At 42.7% G+C, this 21,097-nt stretch overlaps 1 protein-coding gene across 1 annotated transcript in view; it reads left to right on the top strand.

Annotated features, from left to right (window-relative positions):
• COLEC11 (collectin sub-family member 11) overlaps positions 1 to 21,097 on the top strand; it is a 40,505-nt gene that overhangs the window by 9,183 nt on the left and 10,225 nt on the right. Inside the window, exons 2-3 of the mRNA XM_009329303.1 lie at positions 8,027 to 8,182; positions 13,943 to 14,014. Of these exons, the coding sequence (XP_009327578.1) occupies positions 8,053 to 8,182; positions 13,943 to 14,014 (202 nt within the window). The 5' untranslated portion in view covers positions 8,027 to 8,052. The remainder of the gene's footprint in view (positions 1 to 8,026; positions 8,183 to 13,942; positions 14,015 to 21,097) is intronic.

A 21,097-nucleotide genomic window follows, 5' to 3' on the forward strand; every position in this document is an offset into this window, starting at 1 on the left:
TGACCTGTCCATGTGTTTATACATGAGTCAATTGTTGCACATAAAAACAGAAAGCAGGGAAGGGACAACACTCATTTTGTCCCTTTTTAGTCCAGTGTCCTACCACTAGGCTTGAGCTGGCTTCTTCCCTGCTTGCCTTCCATCCTTTAATGTGGCATGTCTGAGTGCAGTCTAACGTCACCTACTGCGTCCATCCAATGGGAGCAATTACTCTCCTGGGGAACTGGAGCTGTGGGTTCAAATCCTTTTAAGTTAAGGATGTTCCATAGCTGGTACTTCTCCCCTTTCGGATCAACACTTGAGTGGCATTTCTGTTGTGCAGAAGGCATGCGCCACTGCTGATGTGTGGGGTGGTTAGGTGGGGCTTTGATAGACCTTTCTGCCTCATCTATGCACCTCTGAGAACGTAGCTGGGGGACTGGGACCATCCTCCCCAGATTAAGTTTGCCTTTTGAGCCTGTCCTATGCACTCAAAGACAACTGTCAGGCCCACTTGGAAAACTTCTAAGTTCCTGGAGAGTGAGAACGTGTTGGAAAGCATAAGCTGGTTGAATGGGCACTTAAATATTGCACAAACATCCCAGCTTCTGCAGCCAGTCCTAAGCCTCTATAGATTCAGAGGGCTGAAAAGTGGTGCCCTAAAGCTTCAGAAATAAGATGACAAATGCATGTGTAAATAATATGTATTTATTCGTATAAAGAAAGGTACCTGCAGCATTCTCCAAATCATTCATTGATTCTTGGTGAATCCTTGGTGTTGTAGTTCCTACAGATAGGTGTGTGGGGATAGCATCAAGTTTTTACATGTATGCTTTATAGGAGCGGGGCTGAACTGAGACAATTTAGACACAGTTTGTAAAAGAACTGACACCTATATTTGAACCCTGTGGTTTTTTTTTTTAATTTTGGGGTGGTTAAGAATGCTGAAAATTTGATCTGACATATATCAAGGATGGCACCCCAAATGACAAAGTATTTCTGTAAATTATAGCTGCAAATGAGTCTGTAGCAGAGATATTGTCATCTAATAGAGACTTTGATTAAAACATTGTGGGAGAAGTTTTGTTTAGCATTTCAAGTTATCTCTGACAGATACACAGACAAAGATAAAATTCTACTTGGGTGTTACTCTCTACCATCTAAAAAACCATACAGTGCTATGGTGAGAGATTTAGCACTTGGGGCAAGAAATCACGTGGGTCACATCTCCCTCTAGTTACAGGTTTTGAAAACATACTTGCCCTTTCTGGCACTATTTTCATCTCACCCTTGCTGAAGCCCTCATTTTATATTTTCAGCACAGATGACAGTAATTTAATTCTGACATAAACTCATTGGCTTCAGCAGAACTACATCAGGAAGAAATTTGTCTCAATTTTTAAAAACATTCTTCTCGATGAAAAGTGAGGCTGCTATTCCTACATATGACAAGGGCACCTATGTTCTACAGTCAGAACTAATAGTCTCTTACACCTTGCAAACATCGGCTGAGGAAATAGCTCTACTGAGCCAGAATTAAGTGCACTTTGGGGAGTAACCAATGACTTCCTATCAGTTAGGCTTTTAGGTAATGTTAGCTTCCCATCAGTTTAGACTCACTCTTTTGTCCTCTGCAGCGAACCTCGCTGTTCTTCAGCGTCATCAGGACCTGAAATGTATTATGTCTCTGCTTTATGCTACTCCATGCTCCACAGATTTCACAGATACTTCGTAGCTGCGGCAGTTACGGTCCTCATTTTTGCAATTCTATGGTATTGAGACTTAGGGATTTTTTTTTTTTTTAATCTTTCAAGCCCATTCCTTTAACCTTTAAATCAACACGTAGCATTGCAACACTCGAGTTAAATGCTACAAAAATGATCATCCATTGTTTAAGCAGCTTTATCATTGATTCCGATTTTTATATTCTGGCTAAATGGTGAAGTCTTGATTACCCAAGGTAACGCATGGCAGAGCTGGGAGGACAAACAAGAGAGTGCTTAGATAAAGTAAAAACATAGCTACACAAAACATCTGTAGGTTAGGATCATCAGCAAAGCTGTAATGGAGAAAGAAGAGGTCAGTGACACAGGTTTCATCTCCAGTGTGAAAGACATCTTCACCAGGGAGTGATCTGTAGCCCTCGGGCCAAGGGAGGAAAACCAGCTTGCGTGCACAGCGGTGGAGGCTTGTCCCTTCTGCCTTTCCCTGCTTCCCCCAAAAATGTATCCCTGGATCTGCACTGGTGTTACCCTTGTAGTCCTCGGACATAATTACTTTTTTTTTTCTTTTGGCTTTTATCTGCTCAAAATGTTTGAAATGGTGTGAGGTCTGTGTCACAGCCTGACAGCCTGGCATTTCACTGGCATGATTTTGTGGGCATGTGTTGCATCCATTAGGATGCGGCTTAGGGCCTGCCAGGGCGTTCAAGGACACACAGGCTGCCAGATAGTTCTGGGTGGTGTTGGGATGTGGATGACAAGGACTTGAAAAGTCAGGGGAGTGAAAACTGTTGAAAGCTGTCAATGTGTTTGCAGTGCTGACTCAAACCTGCTTGGGAAATTCACCCACCAAATGTGACTGTGGCTCTGCAGATTTGTGTGCCTGTCTGTACCAGGAATGTAATTCAGAATACACATAATTCGGCTCAGATCCCTGAGAATGAAGTATAGTTTTAAAAATAATAATAATAAAAAAATTATAATAAGAGTGAAAACAACTCAGTAATAGTGAAATAAAAACAGCTCAAAGAGGAGTCCCATAGGATTATACAGAGGATTACAGCCACTCTGTAGGTGTTGGCTGGCTGAGCACTACTGCCAGTGACCATCATTGTCCTTCTGCATTTCTCAGCCATTTGGATTCAGCTAGGCTGTGTTGTTGCTTCTAGGTTCAAAATAATGGCGTGCAATAAGACACCGGCTCTTGTGGAGCAGCTGCTGGCAGATACAGGGTCTTCATGCACAAGGCATTTGCTGGCTGAAGTGATCTCCAAGCTTTCCATCCACAGCTGGGGGGCGGGGGGGAAGTGGGGGAGCTCAAGGAGTTCTGGGTGCCAGCTGGCCTGGCTGGTCCCGCAGGGGTTTTGAGGAAGCCTGTGGTGCCTCGGGAATTCTCCGATGACCTCTCAAGGACTTGTCACTTGAAGCCTGGTTTAATAAACCTCTTCTCTCTCGGCAACCGAGGCAGACTCCCTAAAGCTGACAGGTCTCAAAAGTTGTTTTGAAATTATTGTGCTGGTTGCATTGGTACATTTCCATTCCTAATGGGAATAAAGACGTTTTGCTAATTTTTTTTTTTTAAAGAAAAGGCCACGTAAATGCTGCGTTTTCCTCCTCCTCTCATTTTTTTTTTCAAAGCTTTCAGCTTATGCTAATTTAATGGCCACCATTATAAGTGCTGCAAATTTGACTCCTGACCCCTGTGTAGACAGTGAGAAAATATTCATACTTTTACAAGTGCTGAACATCTCTAGGTTTCTCTCTGGCATTGGTTTTACCAGCGCTGTAGATACTCCAAATACCAGGACTAAGATAGTGTTTGAAAAAACCTTTTTCTGAGGACCAGTTTCAGTGGGTTTTAGTTTTCTAAATGCCTTTATGAATCTGGGTCTGAAAGGACTTGAAGGTAGGTCAGAAAGGCGAGGAATTTTCCAGGATTTTAAAATGAAAGGTACTGCTGTAGCACTTACCTGGAGATCAAACTCATTTCAATCATAAGGTAATTTTAGCTGCAGAAGAGAAGGGTTCTTTTTAAAGCAGGAAAAGGTGGAGAAAGTGATATCCAAAGTGCTTTTGGTTTCATTTCTACTACTAATGTGTCCCTTTACTGCAGCTGCAGACTCTATAAAGTATTTAATCTGAAACCTCTTCAGAGATTTCCTCTGTTAGTGGCTCTTCTCAGACCAAGGTAATTTCCGGAGTATTCATGTGGGTCTGGGTGTTGTGACCCAACTGACAGTAAGAAGCTCCGTTTTCTAGAATGAGTCCATTTTCTCTGCGAGTCAAACTATCACGAGGTAGGGTGAGGTGTATCCCCTGTGTCTCTGAGGCTTGTAAGCTCTGCAGCAGGAGCAGGCAGTGGGGAATGTGACGAAGTTTCGTTGGAGGTTTTGTTTTCCCCAGAAAATCCTTCATATCTGGCTGCTGAGCAGAGCCACCAAGCAGCCCTGACGCTTCTCTGCTGCTCGATGCCTGTCTCATCTCTGAGCTGTGTAGGAGTTTGCAAAGGCAGATGAATATTTAACATACCTGGAGGCTTTGATCTTTCAGTTGTAGTCTGGATACATCTAACACCTCATAAAATGCAACCAGAGGAGGTTATGCTGCCTTTTTATCCATTAATGCGGAGACTGGAGCACCTTCCTAACTTCAATTCTTTCTTCTGTCTCAGGCCATTTCATTCCCCTCTCCGACTCATCTGTCAAGAATCCTTATCACCAGGCTGCTGGGTGCTCACGCTGAAACTGCCTAATTTCCAGGCTTTCAGCTGAGTGCCTGAACCACTTGGTTTGAAAGCCTTTTTGGTCGTCTTCTGGATCCCAAAGTGCCCCACCTACAAAGAAAAGGTGGGACACCCTGCCGAAGATGTCCTGCAGGCTGGTGGCCAGGTGCTCTCCTGGGCTATGGGGCAGGAGCTGCAGGCTAAGGCAGGCAGGACCCACGTCCTCTGCTCAGCCTGCAGAGCATCAGTGTGGGTATCATCCAGGATGGTCCCACTCCATGTCCCTTAAAAGTGGCTGCTGCTGAGGGTTAAACACCTACATTCAGGTGTCTGGAAGAGACTTCCAAGCATGAGCCTCTGCCACATCCTCCTTGCTGCCTGAGGTAATGGCAACTCACTACTTTCCCACACAGGGAGTGTTGGTCCCTAACTTGGCATTGTGAAGCCTAACTATTCAAATGCCAAGTCTGGCCCTGCAAGCCTTTGAAGGGAAGCTCTGGAGAAACACCCTTCTTCTCGACCTTTCCTCTTGGCTAGTTTTTGTTGCTCCCTCTTTTGCTTGCCGACTGTTGTGGATCACAGACTTGGCAAAAAGAGCCAGGACCATCCACTGTGGATGCTGTGAGGTCCTCTAGGCCACAAAGTACACCAAGGTGCAGTGCCTTGTACCCTGGGGTTAGGAATCTCCTTCTGGGGAGGTGTGGCCAGATTCAAGCTTAATATATGTGAAGTAATTTGTTTGGTATGCACATGAGGATATGAGGGTGAAGAGTGCTATCATAGAGATCTGATACTTCAAAACTATATCAAGACTGTGATCTAATAGCTTGTATAACCTTAGAAAATAGCTATAAAGGTGGCCAGTGGCCCGACTGGTTTCTGGTAGTCGGGGCTGGCTCTGTGCATAGGCAAAGGAGGCAGCAGCCCAAGAAAGCAGAGGACACTAACACAGCACATGTTTTCCTGTCAGTCTTGTCTGTCAGTGCCCTGGGGTGCCAGGCTGGTTGCTGCTTCTCCGTGGCAGTAGAAGCTTTACATCCAAATTTCCATTACTCTTCCCCTTTCCCCCCGCAACTATTGCTGTTCTCTAGATCCACCTTTGTGATGTGCCTTCTCCTCCAGCTCTGGTTCCTCATACTTGGGGTGGCAAAATTCAGTTTTGCCTGCACTCTTGTAAGTCTTGAGTGATGTTGCTGCAATTGTGACAAAACTTAATGTGGCCTAAATATTTGAGCAGCCCATGCTGAGGTTTGTACTTCTGTGACTTTGTGTGCTCCTAGCAGTACCTGAGCTAGATATTTTAAAGCTGACATGTATATATGAGCTGCAGTCATCTTAGTTGTGGCAGCATAAGCAAAATTTTGGGAGCTGAGCACTCCTGAAGGGGGAAAAAAGAATACCGTAAACATCTGTGTATGAGTGAGTGTTGTCCCTTCAGAACCTGCACCCTAAGCTATGAGAGGAGACTTTTGTAAATGACGTTAGTGCTTAATAGTCTGACAAGAATGTTGTGAGGGTACAAAATGCTTCTCTAGTAAGATTGTCTATATTGTGATCTGCTAGACTAAAAGGTAATAGGAAATTGAGACAGAGGCCCTGAAAATAAAATTGTTATGTTACAGCTTAGTGGAAACTTCCTTTCTTTGGTCCATACTGTCCTGGGTCATCTTTCTGGTTGGCAAAGCTTGTGTATGAAGTCGTCAGGTCTGTCCCATTCCAGGAGCATGGCATGTTGTAGCTGTGAAAATGCCCAGATAGTCCCTGTTCCTCCCTTGCTCCGTGGGAGGATTACCCAGCACCAATGACTTTACCTAGGGTTTTCTGCCTCACTGTAGCCCATTAGACTGTGACTGTATCAAGTGATTCCCTTGACCCACGAGCTCTTCCCAGATCCAAGCATACACCCCACCTTTTTCAGGCATGGTCCTCCTGCTGCACCTCACTCTCCTTTGGATGGAAAGCTGGGGAAGAGATTTGAGTCAAAAGGGGCTCACAGCATACTGTCGTCTGTGCCCCAAATCTGGATGATCAGTGAGGACTGAGGAAGCATGTTGTGGAGCACCTCTGCCCTGCAGTATAGATGGTGTAGCCAAGGGTGTTGTGAGGCAGAGCAATCTCCCCCATAACTGGTGCCATGCCCTCCCCATATGAGGAGGGAGACAGAATCTGCTCCCATCTGGCACCCCTACTGCAGTCTACTAATTTTATCTCCTAGAGGATAATGGAAGCACATACTGGATAGCAATTCAGAGAGATAATTTATTCCCCCAACTCCAAAGTCATCTACTTAGTCTTACTGCTAAGACATTTATTAAACATATCAGAGTTGATGGTGGAATTTAAAATTAGAGCAGGGCTTTTTAATAGTACAGGCAAAACTGAATTTTGTTGCATGCAGAGCGCAGTCTGCCCATCTTGCTCCATCCCTTATGTTTTGGTATCTGCTTCCCCAGCTCATTCTCACCCTGAAGCTCCTTATTCTCCTGTCCCTGCTGAAGCACACTTATTCCTTCAGGCCATTGCCAAAATAATAGATCCACCCTCCTAGACCACCAGCATGGTGAGAGAGACAGACCCATGTACCGGCCCACACCTGTGCCTAATCCTACTTGGCTTATTTTTGAAGGAAATCAGGGAGTGGAGAGTAATATAGCCCAATCTTCTTGCCCTAGATGTAAAATGCACACGTCTGTATCGTGGCTATAAAAGAAGATATACAGGTACTTTCTCTGGAAACCCTGATGTGACTTTCAGGTTGTTTGTGTAGTACAGAGCCTTGGTGAAAGGAGGACTGGAAAGACATACGAGAAGTACATAAATAACACTTTTGTCAAAGAGTATTTCTATAGACCCCCTAAATACCGGCTTTTGATAGTCCTTTCAAACAAACTCCATTTCTGTACTGTTGTTTTCTGAGAGATCTCTTCAGAGCCTAATATCAGGCAAGCCATTTCACTTGTAGGCTTAGACAAGGGTAGTTTCAGAGGTGAATCTTTTCAGGATTTATTGAAGGCTCTGATGTAACTTCATTGCCTGATACAGTGAAATATTATCTCTCTTCCACCCTCAATGAGTTAATGAGGGCTATTGTATCAAACAATTTGCTGGGCACAATTTCAGTGCTCAGGTAGATGGGAAGTGAAATTTCAGGCCTTTAGGTTGGTCTCATCGTCTACTGAAATGCCTGTTTAGAGCAGTGTGCACTCTTTCTAAGTGGCAGCTTAGTACTAACATCTTTCAATGCAAGGCGATGTCCTAGATTTTCTCCTTTGACCTTTCCAGATCCCTGCCTCCAACAAGAAATTGTGAACACAGAATTGCCTATTATTAACATCGCTTAATCTCCTTTTTCTTAACTAAATTTTTTCTGAGCTTTATCTTACCCAGTCTAACACCAAAACAAACTGCTGAATGTGCTGCTGCATGTTTCATGTATGCCTGTGGAACATACAACCTGCTCGGAGGACCTGTACATGTCCTTCACATGCTCTGTGGGTTGTGGCATGCAAAAATATATTGTATTCATAGTAGGATGCTGCATATGTTCAGAAACTGTTGAAAGTCTTTGGAATTCTTATAACTGTTTATTCATTCTTTTGTTTAGGAGTCAGTGACCTGTAAGTGCTCATTATGAAGAGAGATCTGGTTTTCTTGCTGACTCTAATTAGCCTTGCCTTCCTGTCACTGCTAAGGTCTGGATATCCTCAACATATTGCGGAGGAGTCCTGCTCTGTTCAAATTCTTGTTCCAGGCCTCAAAGGTAATGTGGAAGTCTACTCCATCATTCAAATACTAATCCTTTCTTTCTAACAGGCTCATTTGCACCACTGACTGTTTCTAACAGAGACAAAGAAGGTGCCTTTCAGTTGTCCTCTCATTTGTCCAGTTTGTTTTGCCTCCTTAAAAATGGAGTTTTAAGGTTTGTAAGACGAACTTAAGTCTGTTAAAATGAATATGGTTCAGAGAATGCATGCCAAAGTTTCCCAGACTTGCTCCTGATCAGTAGTGCTTGTTAATCTGATGTTCTGCCTGGTTGCTTTGTCTGTGTTTATACTCATGAATGGTGCATATACCCAAAGATTGTAAAATCAGGCCCTACTTTATATCTGCAGAGGTTTTAATTGCCATTTTGTGATGTACTAATGGGAAGTATTTTGTATTTTCTAGTCTTCTGCTTGTCTTCCCTTGATTTTTAAATGCTCAAGTGCCTTTTAGAAGAAATAAAAAATTAGTTAGATTTTTGGCATTTCTACAGTTTCTGTTGACAAAAGCAACATTTTTACAAAATATGCCCCCAAACTATTGCCAAAAAAAGATGGCACAATAAATTACTGATCTTTTTGTAGCAAAAAAATCTATTAAAGTACCTTAGATAAGAAATGACCAGTTAGGAAGAATTAGCATTTTGAAGCAACAGCATCCATTATGGTGTGAAATCCTAGCCCTGTTTAGTCAATAATAGTAATTCTCGTTATGGAGGCTATGGTGTTTCTACTGGAGTGTAAGACCTGTGAGCATGGGGAAATACCTGTTAACTAAGGACAAAAAAACCCCATGAAAACCACCAGTTTATCATTACTGATAAAAAAATGCAGTTTAAGAACTGCACAACTAACCTTCCAATTTTTGTGGTAGTTATGCACTGTATATAAAAAACAATATAATAAACAAAACGAGAGCTTTTTTGGTCCTGAAGCCAATTGGCCAAGCAAAACCCACATCCCTACAGCCCAATTCTCTTGCTTCAAGCCACATCCAAACCGGCCAATGTCTGGAGAGGGCAGTTTACAACACTAACAAACTTATAGCCAGGCTGCGATCGCAATTAACTGTATGAACAGTTGCAGGACAGAACCGAGCCTTGCCCTCACCAATGAATTAACCAGCATAGACAGAGCCTGCAGTCCATACTATGGTCCTCAGGCAACTGGGTAAAGCCCAGGTTTGCACTAGATTATGTTAGTGGCATCAATATTATTAGGTAAGTTTTGTTTATTGTTATTATAGATGCAGCTTTGGATTCCTGAACTGAACCAAAATTATATTTTTTTTATTTTACTTCAATACGTGGCCTTTGAAGTCTTAATATTTACACCTTCTGCAGATTTCTAGTTGGAAAGAATGCTACTATATCCAGGTCTTCTGAGGTTTGACTAAGCCTTGAGTAAAGTTGTTTCATTTGTTGATATATTTGCTGTGAAATAAGCATAAGATAGTGCTGTTGATGTGACTCACAGAGAAGAACACAATCAAGTTAAATATATGTTGTCTAAAGTTACACAGAAGATTGGTCAGAGGGTCAGACTCTACAGCACTGGGGACCAAAGCAGCAGAGTTATTTTTCATTTCAAAGAAGTTGACAGGCTTTGAGAAGTTTTGTAACTTCATTGCCTTAGTTTCCTTATTTGTGTAATCAGTCAAAATTAACATCTGTGATTACCATTTTTATGAAAGGATTATTATTATTATATGCAACAGAGTTTTTTAAAATGTATAAACAGTGCAGGACCCTGGCCCTTTGTCAGAAGGCAATCCTGAGCCAGGAAACAACAGAGGCCTGAAAACCATCATGTGTTAATGATTTCACTCTGCTTCATGAGATGTAAGCCTTGCAAAAGTGAGAGAGATTGATGTACAAATTCAGTGAAGCACAAAATGGCCTGATACAGCCCTAGTTAATGTGAAATCCCTAAAAAGCTATCGATGCTCCAGCTACGCTGTCAGGGGGACTGGCTCAGAGGATTGGTAATGAGATACTGCTGTCTCCCACTGGCACAACTCCAACCCATTTCGGTGGCCCAGGCTTCCTTTAAACTGAGCGTATATGTGGCCGCGTGCCCAAATTTCAGCTCCCACACAGTGGGATTTGCTCACTGCGGCTTTTAGCTCTGCTCCATCTTCTCCCTGCTGGGCTGCCGGCAGCATCTCCAATGCTAGAGGAACAGAGCCCCGCACCACAGCTGGACACGAGCCTGTCAGGATTTGGGAAAAATAGGTACAGGGAAGAAGTGGAAGAAATGAGGGAGACTATGCAACGTGTGAAAGGGAAAATATAGGAGGAGAGGGTTAAGCCTAAGAGGTGGTGCAGAAAGTAGAGCCCAAATGGGGTGGTGAAGGAGAAAGACACCAGGGAAAAGTACCCAAAAGTGGGGGAGCATAATGGACAAACTTTAGAAGAACAGGAGGAAACAAAGGGAAAAGAGAAAAGAAGAGCACGAAGAATGAAACTGAGTGGAGAGACTGGAGAAAAAAAAAACAACCCAAAAAACACAAAGCCAATTAGGATCCCTCAGAATAAAAAGGGGAATTGGAAGGGGGATGAGATGAGAATGGAGGTGGAAATGGAAGATGAAGAAAGCCAGTAAAGACACCAAGAATAGAAAAAGGCACAAATGAGTTTAAGGTCAGCAGCTTAGGTCTTAGGGACTGATTTTTTTTTTTTTTTTTTAATAATCTCAACAGTATAAAAGAGTAAGATGAAATGTGGAAGGGAAGAATACCGTGGCTCTGAGAACCCAGACAGCAGACTGATCTGTGTTTTAGAAAGCTGACGATATTAATAATGGAAAAAGTGTGTTGTGTGTGAAAAAGGGATGGATGATGAAGCCTCACTACATTTCCCACTCACCTTCTTCCTAAAGTCCAGTTCCTTTTGATAGGCACACGAGATTGAAGTTACTGCTATAGTAGAGAAAAAAATATGGAACAATCCTTCAAAGCTTAAATACTTGGTTTGCCACCTTGTTTTGTCTCCCTTCTAGAATCTAAAACAGGAATTGTCTTAATAGTCTCAATGGTATACAATACATAAAAAAGTTGATGCTATATAAATAAAATCAATTTTTTTACGCCCACACGATGCGTCTACTCACACAGGGACTATGAGTAATGGAAGAAAGTCATCACCAGCCAAGGAATGCTTAATAGCTCACATAGTTAATATTTGATGTGTTATTTTCATTACAGTATATGGTACAGCTCAAGGTAGGCAGGATGTAAACATAATCAGAGACGAATCTTGTCCCAAAGAATTCGTAACAGGAGGTAAATTGACAGTAATGGTAAGATATATTGTTTGAATTATGAAAGATCTCTCTCAGAGATGACAGGACAAGAAGCTTGTAGTAGTGTCAGGGTTGTGCCTGATACCTGTGACCCTGCTGCAGCTCAGTTCGGTACCAGGGCTAAATTTCTTTTGGGGCTGTGGGCCATCACAACACTGTGGAGCACTGCTGTGCACATCTCGCCCCATCTCAGATCTCAGCTGCGTGGGCAAGAGCTGCATTGTGCTGAGGAAGAAGGTACTCTTTCATGCAGTAGGGCTGGAGCAAAGAGCCACCTGGGAAGGGGTGGAGAGGAGACTGAACGGGAGATAGGACTGTGGCTAGTGGAGGAGGCCATGCCGGAGCAACTGGGTAGGGACCACAGTGCAGTGACCCCCACCTTCTGCTCTGAAGGGACTGGGTGTAATGTGCGGCACAGGGGCTAGAGACCACAAGGGGGGGAGCAGAGGTGTCTTTCTCTAAGTTCATTTGTTTGTTTTTTCTTCCTAATTCAGGAATCAAAAGCTAAAAGTTAGTGTTAATTGGTGATAAGTTAAATTAATTGAAATTCATTGACAGAAAACTGTTTTGTTGCCCACGACACCTGCACAGGCTTTGCTTCCTCAGCTTGCACAGTGCTCAGGGTACACACAGCAAAAACAGACTTAAACATGGCAAAGCTGAACTGGACCGCTGATCAGTCCCTCTTGGCCAAGGTCTTGCCACTTAAAACAGCTGATAACAAAAAATGCAGAGTGGTCTGTAGCTGGGCCTGTAATGGGGTAATCTCCTCTCAGGGAAAGTTTCTTAAACACCCACACTAAGGAATGCAGTGTCATCTTATTATAGGAATAAATGCAGGCAAGTGTAATGGCCTGAAGCAAGAGTGATCTATTTTATTGATCCCTAATGCACAGCTTTCACTCTGAAGAACGTGTAAAGCAATAGGCTGTAATAGCCTGCTCTCAGCCTCCAGAGAGCAGGAAAAAGTCATTGTCAGGATTTATCTTTGGGAAGCAAAGAACTCATAACCAGCCCTGAGGGGGGAAAGGCAATCATACAAAGCCTGTTGGTTACCTGATAATAAAAAAGTGACGTTCCCAAATGTGCCAAATAATAGCCTGTTTCATACTAACAATATTATTCACTGGGGATTATGTGAAGTTTGTCCTCATTAAGGTCAGAGAATGGCCTATTTTTGCATGTCTGAAAGCAGGGAAGATGGTCTGGAGCCTGCTGGCAGCCCAAAGAAGGAAAATATAACAGATGGAGGGCTGAGTTCATCTCACAGCCACCTATGTCTGCAATAAGGAGAGAGAGAACTGGAGGCTGCATATTTGAAACGTACCATGTTTTGACTTGTTTTTGCATGTCATCTCTATGGTCCCTCTCTGAACCACAGCTGCTGGCTATGCCAGAGAGCAGAGCTTGAGGGGTACGTGATAACCATTGACTTTCCTGCTATGGTGCTCCCTTCAGCTTCCTGGAGAGCAGCTAATGCTCACTCTCCTCTGTAGAAATACAGTGTTGGGGCATCAGGTGTGTTGTGCTAGCTCTGGCTTTTAGATCCTGGCATTTTCTTTTCTGTGGAAGCCATAGAGCTTTCTTCTCCTTCGTATAAATCTTTTTCGTAAAGGTGGCTATGTAAATCATTCTTTAAACTTCTGTTTGTTTAAGACATTTTAATTTTATGTCAATGGCAAACTACAATAGTAGTACAATAGTAGGGGGCAAAACAAGGTAAACATCCCCAACTTTCCAATTAAAGGCACCAGGGAGACAAACATTTACAGAAACTGATGTTTAAATATGCTGAATATTATAATGCGCCTTGAGCCATGTGCATGTTAAGTACAATGCACAGTGGTTCGTACCACAGAGATTAAAAGGCACAGTATATAACTGAGAATATAGATTAGGAGATACTCTTTCATGCTTAAAAATGATCCTTCAAATGAGGGATGTAGCAATGCCTTCTTAGAGGCCTAATCTGTCCTTACTCAGTAAATGGCATGAACTTTTTTCTTTTTTTTTTTTTTAATTTGAGGTTATAGTTAAGCTGTTTTCACTTGAGACTTAAGCACATCCTTAGCAGATACTCAGGCAGTGTTTGGTGAACACAGACCCAGAAGTTCATGTGGTAAGTTGGGGCCTAATTCTGAAACTTCTACTTAAGTGAATTGTGCTGTTGGGATTTTTGGAGGTTGAGTAACATCCACAAAACTAGGCCCATTGTATGAGACTTCATTAATGTTTTGACTTTGGTTTTGTCAGTATCTATGCCATTTGCAGGAAACTCTGCTCTCCACACATTAAGTAAAGCTGTTAAGTCAGACCCTATCTGCTTTTATTCTTTTCCTCTTGTTATAGTAGGTTTTTATTTTCAGTGGGGCGAACAGCACTCTTGTCACTGCCACCAACAGAAAATAGTCCTGGTTTAGTATGATTCTTCCTTTTGTTTCCTTTTGTATCAACAGGGGAGGCTGGAGAAAAGGGCGAGAAAGGTGCTCCAGGTCGTCCAGGCAGAGTTGGGCCTCCAGGAGAAAAAGGTAACTTGGTTAAAGAAGATGTTTTGAAAGTCATTCCTGACCAAATGCTGCCTTTTCTTGTGAGGCGATGGTGGTGGGGATCCTCTCTCCCTTTGCTGGGTGATTAAATCATCTTGGCTTTTTTCGTGTACTGTTGTGTTTTAACCCTAGTAGGCAGCTCAGCCCCACCCAGCCGCTTGCTCACCCTGCCCCAGTGGGATAGGAGAGAGCATCGGAAAGGTAAAAGTGAGCGAACTTGTGGGTTGAGATAAAGACAGTTTAATAGGTAAAGCAAAAGCTGTCCACACAAGCAAAGCAAAACAAGGAATTAATTCACTACTCCCATGGGCAGGCAGGTGTTCAGCCATCTCCAGGAAAGCAGGGCTCCATCACGCGTAACAGTTACTTGGGAAGACAAACGCCATCACTCCGAATGTCCCCCCTTCCTTCTTCTTCCCGCAGCTTTATATGCTGAGCATGATGTCATATGGTGTGGGATATCCCTTTGGTCAGTTGGGGTCAGCTGTCCCGGCTGTGTCCCCTCCCAACTTCTTGTGCACCCCCAGCCTACTCGCTGGTGGGGTGGTGTGAGAAGCAGAAAAGGCCTTGACTCTGTGTAAGCCCTGCTCAGCAGTAACAAAAACATCCCTGTATTATCAACACTCTTTTGGTCACAAATCCAAAACATCGCCCCATACTAGCTACTATGAAGAAAATTAACTCTATCCTAGCCAAAAGGAGTACAACTGTATGCACTCATTTATAGATTAACTATTGCTTTCTGGTAAAAAAGATTCTTTTTGGAAAAAAAAATTCTTGATTTTTTTAGAAAGGTCTCTGTGAAGAAAGACATCATAATGTCTTCTTCATAATTTGCCTTCTGCAAATGCAAACCTCATATTAGATCGGAGGGGAAAAATTCATGAGCCTCAATTTCCTTGTTTCCTTTTGTTTGTAAGTATGAACACTCACAATACCTTAATTAAAACCATTGAGGGAAGGCAGTAAACCATAATAGGCAGAGATGGCCATGAGTGATTCCACATTTCTTGGATCACAGTTCAGTAATATTTATGGAAATATGGTGGTAACAGTGTTTGCATTGTAGTTCAAAATATTTGGAGCTCTTGAGAGGAATGGTGTTCAATAGTATTCAGTTATAAAGCTGAGAGAAATGTGGCATTTCTGTCTTGCAGGAAATTTGTCTTTTCACATTTGTTTTTCTCCCAAAGCAAGGAGGAAATTTGGCCTTCATAAGTTTTCCAGGAGATGCACATTCTGAAAAATTCACATTAGGAGTAGTCAAAACCTTTTATTTCAATATTGAAATTAAACATTTGACATTCCTGTCATCAGAACGATGGAGTTAGTTTTTACTAAACTGAATTTACAAGCTTCCTTTCAAAGCAATCACAGTGGTAATTTACAGTTCCTTATGATGATGCATGATCTGTTATGTAGTTCTTTTGGGCAATTATGGGAGTCTGATACCTGCAGTTTTCCCTGGGACCAAAATCCATAGCTAGAGCTCTTCCCCTTACAATGCATTGAAAAATTTATAACTCCCATGAGGTGTGTGTGTTCAGTCAGTGTATTCCCCTTATGGAGATGTACCCTTCAAGGACAACTCTTATAAAAAATATTGGAAACTAAAATTTCAACCCTTGCAAGGTAATGCAGCATGAAAAGAAGTTAAAGTGCCACAGAATAATTTAGGTTAAAAGGTCATAAAGAACGCATCTAGTCCAATCTCCTGCTTAAAACAGGGCAGACTTCAAATTTAGATCAGGTTGCTCAAGGTCTGGTCCAGTAGACTTTTGAAAATCTCCAAGGATGGAGATTCCACATTCTTTTTGATAGGTCTGTTCACCAGTGTCATCGTGAAAGACCTTTTCCTTAGGGCCAACTGAAATTTTTCTTGTTCTAACTTGTGACCGTTGCCTCTTATCCTTTTGCTGTGTGTCTCTGAGAAGAGAAGGCTGCATCTTCTCTGCAAACCACTTGTGAAAGACTGCAATTAGGTCCCCGCTTACCTTTCTCTACTCCAGGCTAAATAAAAACATCTTCCTTAGCTGGACTCCAGTTTGCTTCTCTTGTATGAGGGCCCAAAAATCTCTGGGTCCTTTTCTGCAAAGGAGTTTTTTAGCCAGCCATTGGCCAGCCTTCATCAGTGCATCACAGGTGAGGAACTTAGCGCCTGGCTGAACTCATGATACTCCTGTCAACACATTCCTGCAGCTTGTCGAGCTCCTCCTGACTGGCAGTACTGCCCTCCAGTGCACCAACCACTCCTGCCAGCATGGGTTTCTTGCAGACTCACAGAGGATCCTTCCACTTCTTCCTCCCTGTCACTGATGAAGGACTGGTTCCTGAGGAATGGCACTCATTACCAGCTGCTGATTAGACTTTAGCAGTCTTGCAGCAGCATCAACTAGCCCTCTCAGCACTCCTGAATGCCCTCTGGCCATTGCCATGGACCTGTGTACATCCAGGTGAAGTCGTCCCTGACTAAATTGTCCTCTACCATGAGTAGCATGTCCTCTCCAAGTCTTTGCTACCAGACGTGAAGAACTGGGAGGCCAGAGAGCAGACCTTGCCAGTAGAGACCAAGGCAAAGAAAGCACTAAGTAGCTTAGCCTTTCCTGTGTCCTTTGTCACTAGGTTGCCTTCCTCCTGAGCAGAGGAGGAGGGCAGCATGTTATCCTTGGTCTCTTTTTTTTACTGCTGCCTTACCTGTACGTGTTGTCCTTCATACACCTAGCTGAGTTCAACTCCAGCTGAACTTTGGCCTTCCTCACTTCATCCCTGCATGCCCAGGGAATACTTCTATATTACTGTTTGGTAGCCTGTCCTGGTATCCACCTCCTGCATGCTTCATTTCTGTATTTGGTCTCAGTCAACAGTTCCCTGTTCAGCCAAGCTGGCCTTCTGCCATATCTGCTCATTTTCCTGCACATTGCAATGGTTAATTCTTATACTTTAAGGAAATTGTTCCTTAAGTCTGAGAAGCTCTTTCTGGACCCCTTTGCGCTTCATAGCAGCCTCCAGTAGGATCCTGCCTACCAGTTCCCAGAACAAGCCAAATCCAGATGTCCAGGGCTTTTATCCTGATGCTCGCCTTCCTCCCTTCCGTCAGGATCTTGAATGCTGCCACCTCATGAAGGCAGTCATGGTCACTGCAGCCAAGGCTGCTGTTGACTATCATATCCACAACCAGAGGGTATGTGAATAACAGGTCTAGGAGACTACCAGCTCTAGCTGGAAACCCAGTACCTGCATTAGATAATTGTCCCTGAGGCACTTTCTGGATTGATTGCTCCTCATGGTGCTGCTCTCCCAGGAGATGCTGAAGTAGCTAGTCTCCAATTATGGAGCTTCTTACAGTTGTTAAAAGAACTCTTCGCATCCAGTCCCACTTCTTGACAAGACAGTCTGTAATGAATGCTCACCGTGATGTTCCCCTTGCTGGCCTCCCATCTAAATCTGACTTACATGCTTTCAACAGACGAGTCACCTGTTATGAAGTAAAGCTTCATGCATTCAAGGTGCCCACTGTGCAGAGCATAACCCTTGCCTTGTCTTCCCTGCCTGTCCTTCCTAAAGAGCCAATATTCACCTGCTGCAGCACTCCGGCTGTTCTGGCTCTCCCATCGTACTGGTGTGATTGATGTCATTAAATGGACTCCCAGTTCCTCCTGTTTGTTTCTCAGGCTTCAATAATTTTTTTACAAGTGTTTGAGATGGGCACCTGGTCATACTGCTTTCTCATGGGGAGCTTGAGAGCCTCTCCCATCGTGCATGTTTCTCTAGCTTGGCATTTTGTCAAATCAATTCAAAATGTTTTGGACAATCTGAGAAATGGATGTACTCTTTTTCAGTCAGGCCAATCCATGATGTAACATTTCATTAATATATTTTATACTGTAAAATTGCATTTATTTGGAAAATCATAAGGAATGCTTGGTTAATAATAATGATAATTTTCCAGTTTTCCATACCTCCAAAAGTCCAAAATTCTGATGAGACTGAAAGAAGAAACACTGAAGTGAAAATTCACTGCAAGAAAACATACTTCAAACAGAAAAGAGATGAAAGAAAGTTGAATATTAATGCCTACTATATTGGTATTTTTCCAGGCAGTGCTTTCAGGTCAAGCACAGGCAAAATTTCTTACTGCTTCAGTAGCAACGTATTTTTTCCGCTTTCCTTTGTGCATCCAGATTTGACTTGACATGTGTATGTTCTTGGAATATTTGGTAAACAGCTTTATTTTAGCATAGTAAGAAATTTCTACAAACAAGCTCCTGTTTAAAATTAATTTTAATTACCTCACCTTTTCATTAATGCTGTACATTTTGTAGATATTTGTCTTCATCAACTTCTTTCCACAAATGCTTCTTCAAAGAAAAAGAAATTGTTACCTTAAAAATAATTTGGACTATATGGTGCCAGATTTCACCATGGTACTATAGCCAATGTATTTTCTGAGTGTCACAGTGTTGACTGGGTAAGCAAACAGACTTCACAGATGTAATTTCTACCGTATGGAAAGGACACAGAAGGACATCCAGCGTTGACCCAGAAAAATCTTTCAGTCTCTTGACCTTTCAGTCTCTGGTTAACCTCCACAGACAGTGGAGTCAGACAGTAGTGCCCAAACCTGAAGTTAAGCTCACGCATAAATACTTTTCTAGACTTTCAAGCTGAATGAAAGTAACTCTACTGTATATTCTCTTAGAGCAGTCCAAGGGTTTTCCCATTTGTTATCCAGAAGCTGGAACTTTGAGGCAAAAATAAAATATAACAATATTCTTGGGAAAAATCATGTGAACCGCTAACACTGAAATATCCAACACACTGATGTCTTTTTCCTATTTGGTTGTTCATCTTATTTATGGAGGGTTAAGAACTGAGCATCGTTTGGAGGTTGATAATTTGTTCACTATGTTGTTCTCAGAAATAACCAGTTCATCACCTTTTTCCTGGGCAGATTATCTAATATCCATTCATGACTTGCTATTGGCTTTGCTTTTTTGCTCTGGTTTTGATCTCTTGATGGGCATACACCACTGATGTCCTTTAAAGTTCTCAGTTGGTGTAAAGCTTAGACCTGTGATCCGGGTACGTAACACATAGCTTAGTGGATAAAGAAAGATGGATAAAATTGTTGCGTCACTTTGCATTTGCCCCTTTCTAAGAGCACACATGGATGATCACAGCAGCTCTGTTTCTGTGCAGCAGCCTGTTAAAACTGCAGTCACTGTGTTAACATGTGTTTGACCCCCTGTATTTCTATTGAAGCCTGATAATTGTCTTGTTGGGCTAATATTTGGCTCCTTCTGTTGATGGAAACTGCTAAATTTCAGTGTATTTTTCTGCTATTTGAGTAAGTGATGGTTTACATGAGGGAGAACTGTAATTCTTCTGCAACATTTGTAGAGTTTTCTACTTTTGGTGTTAATTTACATTATCAGAACCACAGTAATCTTTTTTTTTTTTTTTTTAATTTCCCCTTTCTTTGTTTCATTTCTCAGGCAAGTTCATCCTAAGAAAATGTGCTTAGTTTCTTTGAACTCCTTAGGTATATAATAATCAGTGAATAAATAACATACAAAAGAAATGGTTTTCTTATGGTATATTTGACTTGAAACGAACATCTCAAGATTTGAAAGTGCTGCAAATGTTGTTATCGTATCCTTTCCTCATGATATTTTCAGACTTTGGTAGTTCAGAAACTGATAAATATTAAAACTTTCTGGTGCTTACTGGAAATAAATCTGGTTCTGAGTGTCCTGATGTTTCAGGGTGACATCAGACATTCTGATGTCTTTGGGCACTGATTAAGGTTAAATTCCACTTACTTTCCTCATTGCTTTTAATTAATTGTATAGGTCAATTATGATGCATAGCATGTCAGCAGAATATAAAACTGTGTTGGCCTTATGTAAAGCATAGAGTGCTGGATCAAGTAAAATGGCTGATTCAGACAAAAGTAGAGTGTACTGCAATGCAAGTTTTGGGGTGTTAATAGATGTAACTTTCCCCACTTGCCCGGATTGCTGTACTGCGCACTCCCATGTTGGGAGTGAACTGAATTATTTGACTGGGTCACGATCCTATCTCTGAAGCTGAAGCTTCCATGTGTACAAATTCCACAGAGGTATTTCAGTAACAACAGAATACTGTGAATATTCCCAGAGTAGCATGTATTCTGCTTATGGCAATCAAAATAAGGGGGAGAGGGTGAATTTACTGTTGGAATGCAAAATCAAAGGCACAGCACATTAAAAATGTGTTCTTCAAGACATTTTATGTTGCAAAAAGGGCTCTGAGCAACCTGATCTAGTTGAAGATGTCCCTGCTCATTGCAGGGGGGTTGGACTAGATGACCTAGTTTACTAGATGATGAGTTTACCACTTGTGGAAGAAGGGGCAGGCAACTCAAGAAGAGTACAGGGATCTTGTTAGGTCGTGCGGAGAGGAAATGAGAAAGGCAAAAGCCCAGCTAGAACGCAACCTGGCCGCTGTCGTTAAAAGACAACAAAAAATGTTTTTACAGATATATTAATGATAAGAAGAGAGCCAAGGAGAATCTCCATCCTTTATTGAATGTGGGGTGGAACATTGTCACCAAGGATGAGGAAAAGGCTGAGGTACTTAATGGCTTCTTTGCCTCAGTCTTTAGCAGGCAGACCAGTTGTCCTCAGGGTACTCGGCCCCCTGAGCTGGAAGACAGGGACAGTGAGCAGGATGAATCCCCCATAATCCAAGAGGAAGCAGTCAACAACCTGCTATGCCATCTGGATGCTCACAAGTCTATGGGGCCGGATGGGATCCACCCGAGAGAGCTGGCGGAGGAGCTAGCCAAGCCGCTCTCCATCATCTATCAGCAGTCGTCCTGGGTAGGGGGAGGTCCCGGACGACTGGAGGCTTGCCAATGTGACGCCCATCTACCAGAAGGGCCGGAAGGAAGATCCGGGGAACTCTAGGCCTGTCAGCCTGACCTCGGTGCCGGGGAAGATTATGGAGTGGTTCATCTTGAGGGTGCTCACAAGGCAGGTGCGGGACAACCAGGGCATCAGGCCCAGCCAGCACGGGTTCATG

The sequence above is a fragment of the Pygoscelis adeliae genome, unplaced genomic scaffold (assembly GCF_000699105.1).
Source record: "Pygoscelis adeliae isolate BGI_AS28 unplaced genomic scaffold, ASM69910v1 Scaffold17, whole genome shotgun sequence".
Classification (NCBI taxonomy): Eukaryota; Metazoa; Chordata; class Aves; order Sphenisciformes; family Spheniscidae; genus Pygoscelis; species Pygoscelis adeliae.